Below are 1,546 nucleotides of genomic sequence, written 5' to 3'. Positions count from 1 at the left end.
ATCCTAGGTTGTTGCCACCCAGGGTCAAGCAGCATTAAGCTTTGGGGAATCAGAGAAGGGACTTCTGGGCAAGGGCCCCAGGGCTGGAGCCAGCTGGAAAGGATGATAGGAGACTCACCCTGTGGGAAATGGGTTTGAGAAATATGTACGTATTTCACCACTTCTATTATTCTGTATTCCAGCGTGTTTATTCTCTAATTTATCTTTTTTACACTCAAAGCTAGACATGAAACTCTGGCCCTGATCAAAACTGAACATCTGCAGAGACATTTTCTTAGAGCCCCACAGGCAGCAAACGTGCCTCTGGTCTACCCCCACTGACTCCGTGTGGGCCCTGGGTGGGAGCTTCCTTACTTGTCGACTCTCCTTCTCTCAGTCTGAAATGCCCTTGTTGGTGTTAGGTCTGAGCTCCTCCCTGGACTTCATCTCCACACCTACACTTTTATTGTTATTTTCTCCCCCTTTGGTCTCTTTATTCCCAGTGTTTGAAATTATCAGGCTTCAGGCTCAGAGTTCAATGCCTCTGGAGTGCAGCTCTACACTGGCCTTTAGAGAGGAGAGTGGGTCCTGGCTGATTCATTCGGGTCTTAACCTGGCCCAGCCTTCCTGTAGCCCATGTTCCTCAAGAGCCCCCTCAGCTGCACTATAATTTCACGCAGTCCTGAGGGACTGCGCCCTCCCGGACACATGGGGCTGGGCCTGGGATGGGACTTATCACTACGGTGCTCAGGCTCCCGCTCCCACTCCCACGGGGGCACCCCTGAGCTTGTGGATGCAGCTGGCACTGCGACGTCACAAGGTCTCCGCCCTTGGTCTGCTGATGACCACAGTCCCAGCTGGGAGAGGCCTCAGCCCTGCCTGACCCTGCCATGGACAGCAGGCTCTCCTTCTGGGTGATCCTGGGTCTCCTGAGAGCAGGTGAGTTCTGGCAGTGCTTGGGAAATTCACATCCTGCCTTTACCTAAAGTCAATTTCAGACTTTTGCCCCATTCTCTTTCTGGCCTCTGTTTCCTCCACAGGACACATGGAACCTGGAGTCCACCAAACTCCTCGCCACTATGTGATAGAGATGGGACAGGATGCAACTCTGAGGTGTAAGCCCATTTCTGGTCATCTTTACCTCTACTGGTACCGGCAGACCCCAGAAAAAGGAGTGGAGTTTCTGATTTCTTTTACTGACAAAGCTGTTTCAGACAAGGCAGACTTTTTCAACGATCGATTTTCAGCTGAGCCGCCTGACGGGTCATCCTCCACCCTGAAGATCAGAACTGCACAGCTGGGAGACTCAGCCATTTATCTGTGTGCCAGCAGCTCAGCCACAGCCTTGCAGACACATTTCCTGCCCTTGCAAAAACTCAACAGTTCTTCTCTCTTCCCAGGCTCTTGACAGCTCTTCCCTGCCTATGGGTGGGCAGGGAGATGTGTGGTTGAGGCTGCAGGTGCTTCCAATAATGGAGGTCAAAAGCTAACTCTTGGGCCGAGCCTGTGGCACACTCGGGAGAGTGCGGTGCTGGGAGTGCAGCAGCGCTCCCGCTGCGGGTTCGGA

The 1,546-nt window shown here is 53.1% G+C and overlaps 2 gene segments (V, D, J or C); both read left to right on the top strand.

Annotated features, from left to right (window-relative positions):
• Positions 1-649, top strand: part of LOC103587352 — a 2,310-nt gene extending 1,661 nt beyond the window's left edge. The window contains 1 exon segment of the V gene segment in view: positions 483-649. Within this exon segment, the coding sequence occupies positions 483-649 (167 nt within the window).
• A 220-nt stretch (positions 650-869) lies between these two features.
• LOC103587351 overlaps positions 870-1,546 on the top strand; it is a 1,886-nt gene continuing 1,209 nt past the window's right edge. The window contains 2 exon segments of the V gene segment in view: positions 870-918; positions 1,020-1,310. Coding sequence covers positions 870-918; positions 1,020-1,310 — 340 coding nt within the window.

This window comes from Galeopterus variegatus, unplaced genomic scaffold (genome assembly GCF_000696425.1).
Source record: "Galeopterus variegatus unplaced genomic scaffold, G_variegatus-3.0.2 Scaffold443, whole genome shotgun sequence".
NCBI classification, from domain to species: Eukaryota; Metazoa; Chordata; class Mammalia; order Dermoptera; family Cynocephalidae; genus Galeopterus; species Galeopterus variegatus.
The sequence above is the reverse complement of the archived record's forward strand: the minus strand, read 5'-3'. Positions and strand labels throughout refer to the sequence as shown.